This window comes from Anopheles marshallii, assembly GCF_943734725.1.
Source record: "Anopheles marshallii chromosome X unlocalized genomic scaffold, idAnoMarsDA_429_01 X_unloc_1, whole genome shotgun sequence".
Lineage (NCBI taxonomy): Eukaryota > Metazoa > Arthropoda > Insecta > Diptera > Culicidae > Anopheles > Anopheles marshallii.
This window is the reverse complement of record NW_026525668.1, coordinates 912068-915283: the sequence shown is the minus strand read 5'-3', so window position 1 is coordinate 915283 and position 3216 is coordinate 912068. Positions and strand designations below refer to the sequence as shown.

Genomic DNA, 3216 nt, shown 5'->3' with positions numbered 1-3216 from the left:
CGTCCACCCTGCTGGGCCGGGCCACGCCGTTGCCCAGGAATGTGAGCTCCGTTCCACAGTTGAGGACCTCCAAACCGATGCTGTTTGCCGTCTGGAGGAGCGCCTCACCCTTAAGGTTGGCACGCTCGCTCCCCCAGGCCCCGTGCCACGCGTTAAAGTCACCAGCCAAGACGACGTGAGGATGACCTCTCGCTAGGACCTCCAGCCTGTCCATCTGCCGCTCAAAGTCCGGGAGGCCGACAGATGGCGGAATGTAGCAGCATATGAAGACAATGCCCGCTACCTCGGCTGCCACAATGCTGGGATGTTGCACGCTCCTCACCCGCTGGATGGGGAACCGTTGGCCGCTGGTGACGATCGCAGCCTTCAGTTCGTCATCGGACGCCCAATTGCCGTTGTTGGCCGGCACTGCGTACAGCTCCGTCACAAGCATGACGTCTACTCCTTCCTCCCTCATACGCTGGAGCGCAAGGTCTTGTGCGCTCCTGCTCTTCCCGATGTTGATCTGGAGCACTTCAATCATCGCTGGGCCAAATCTTTGCACTGGGCGGAGGCAATCGGGTGCGGGCCGCCACACTTGATGCATCGAACTTGCCCGATGCAAGTTGCAGCCTTGTGGCCTTCCGCGCCACACCGGATGCAGGTCTTACTGCGGTCCTCCCCCGAGCATTGCCCAGCGAAGTGGCCACGCTCCAGGCAACGAAAGCACCGCTTCTCCGCCAGCGACGCTTTCGGCACCTCCCACACCCAACACGAGGTGTGACCCAGGAGTAGACGCTTCCCGGCCAGATGCTCCGCGTCCGACCGAGGCAACGTGACGCGGGCACGATTCGTTCCATCTCTTCGCTCCCACATGTCGATGGCGGCCTCCATATGCTGCTTACCCAGCGCCGTCAGCATTGCCTGACGAAGCTGATCCTCATTCGCCAGGGAGTCGATATTAGTGACCAGGACCTGGGCCATTTCAGTGCGAACGATCGCTGCCCCCTTGTCACCGATGACAGCTCGGATTCGTTGGCACAATTTCGCGCTATCCACGTCGCGGCTTAGCGGCAGCTTCAGGGTGTCTTTCGGCGTGCGCTTACCTACGCCAATTTGTTTTTGCTCCTCAGCGAGTTGCTCGCTTGTACGTACCAATTTATAAAGGTCCAAGTAGCTGACGCCCTCCGCTGGCGTCACCTTAATCACGTCAGGCCGCTTGCGTGTCTTCTTAGCTGCGTTGTTCAGCAGTTGGCCCTTCAGCTGCCACTGCTGCTGGTGCTGCCCAGCCACCCTCTGTCCGTTCGTCTGCTGCGGACGTTGCTGCTGTTGCTGCTGCGGACGCAGCTGCTGTTGCCGCTGCTGCGGACGTTGCTGCTGTTGCTGCTGAGTCGGCTGTTGGCGTGCCGGCTTACGGCGCACCACCTCGGCCCAGGAGCCGCCTTCCTGGTCCGGAGACGGCACCACCGTAGCCGTCACCGCACCTGCTCGCTCCTGCTGCTGCTGCTGTTGCAGCTGCTGCTGTGACCGCATTTGAGGCGGCTTGTAAAACCCCTCCTGCTGCCGAAGCTGTTGTTGTTGTGGCAGCTGCTGTTGCTGCTGCTGGCTGCTCTGCTGATGTTGCTGCTGTGGTTGCTGAACAGTTACCAACTGTGCCAGTAACCCGGAGACCATCTCCCGCTCCTTGCGGTTCTCCTCCCGCAAGTAAAGGACCTCCTGGCGATGGCCCTCTTGCAGCGCCGCTAAATCCTTGCGGAACTGCTCCGCTTGCTCCATCAACTGAACTCTGAGGAGGGCCAGTTGGTCCTCCAGACGCTCAATCAGTCGCTCCATCGGCACTACCGTCGCTGCTGCAGGAATCGTGCCGACACTGCTTGTACGAGCAGCACCACTCGTGGCTGTGGTCTGCTCTTCCGCCAATTTGGTAAGCACTACCATTGGCTTCGCACCCACCGGAGGTCTGGTTTCGGTCGATCCCAACCTCGGGCGCAGGAGTCGATTGGTCGACATTGTTCGTGCCGCGCTTTACGCTGGATTTACTCCCCCTCAAGGAGGGACGCCAGCAGCAGACTCTGTCCGACGATACCCCACACGTTGGGGGGTTTTTTCCTCCTGGCTGGGCGGGGGTGGGTGGTGGGGGGTCGGGGGGGTGTTTCCCCGACTCGCGATGACGGGGCGCGTTGTTTGAGCCCCCACTTGGGGGGGTGCGGAAGAAAAATGAAAACCGCGAAAAACGCGGTTTTCCGCCCTATCTCCTCCCCCTTTTGTTTCCGGGCCGTGGGGGAGGGTGCAAAAAATGCGGAATTTCCTCCCGCACACTTTCGTAGAACACGTCGAGCCGCTAACTCCGCTCCTTATGGGTGAAAACCACGAAAAACAGTTTTCACCCACGCTTTTCGCGCTCTGTGGGGGCGGGGGTGGGTGGTGGGGGGTCGGGGGGGTGTTGTTCCGACTCGCGGCGACGGGGCGCGTCGTTTGAGCCCCCACACGGGGGGGTGCGGGCAACGCGAAAAAAACCGCGGATTTGGGTGGTAGGTCGCGGTTTTTTTCGCGGGGTGGTGACCACTTTTTCAGTTCTAGAGGTCGCACGCACACACACACACACACACGCGCGACACTACAAACGGTTCGTGGCGACGGGGCGCGTCGATCGATACCCCACACGGGTGGGTCCGGGCAAGCGGGTCACTTCTCCCGTCGGTGGGTGGTGGGTGGTCGGTGGGTGGTAAATAGTTTTTCCGACCTTGCTGCCGAACGCGTACTCTCACACACACGATCCGCGCGTCAAAAGAAGCGTCTTTTCAATGCGCGTCGACTGAGCTATCGCTCGTCCTCGTCCTCGACTGAGCTATCGACGCGGCTGCTCTTCCCGATGTTGATCTGGAGCACTTCAATCATCGCTGGGCCAAATCTTTGCACTGGGCGGAGGCAATCGGGTGCAGGCCGCCACACTTGATGCATCGAACTTGCCCGATGCAAGTTGCAGCCTTGTGGCCTTCCGCGCCACACCGGATGCAGGTCTTACTGCGGTCCTCCCCCGAGCATTGCCCAGCGAAGTGGCCACGCTCCAGGCAACGAAAGCACCGCTTCTCCGCCAGCGACGCTTTCGGCACCTCCCACACCCAACACGAGGTGTGACCCAGGAGTAGACGCTTCCCGGCCAGATGCTCCGCGTCCGACCGAGGCAACGTGACGCGGGCACGATTCGTTCCATCTCTTCGCTCCCACATGTCGATG

At 61.0% G+C, this 3216-nt stretch overlaps 1 protein-coding gene across 1 annotated transcript; it reads right to left on the bottom strand.

The window, feature by feature from the left end:
* Positions 1-519: 519 nt before the first annotated feature.
* On the bottom strand, positions 520-1989 carry LOC128716757 (uncharacterized). The gene is made up of 3 exons (XM_053811366.1): positions 1627-1989; positions 1350-1500; positions 520-1214 (listed from the first exon to the last, which is right to left on the bottom strand). The coding sequence occupies exons 1-3, from the start codon at positions 1987-1989 to the stop codon at positions 520-522; spliced, it is 1209 nt and encodes a 402-aa protein (XP_053667341.1).
* Between the last annotated feature and the right edge of the window lie 1227 nt (positions 1990-3216).

Bases quoted from the DNA above. Each gene is read 5' to 3' on its own strand.
- LOC128716757 (XM_053811366.1), bottom strand. From the start codon at position 1,989: ATGTCGACCAATCGACTCCTGCGCCCGAGGTTGGGATCGACCGAAACC. The intron at 1,501-1,626 runs GTAACTGTTCAG...ATGCGGTCACAG, and splicing joins CCGGGTTACTGGCACAGTTG to CAGCAGCTGCAACAGCAGCA. The intron at 1,215-1,349 runs GTCCGCAGCAGC...TGAACAACGCAG, and splicing joins TCAGCAGCAACAGCAGCAAC to CTAAGAAGACACGCAAGCGG.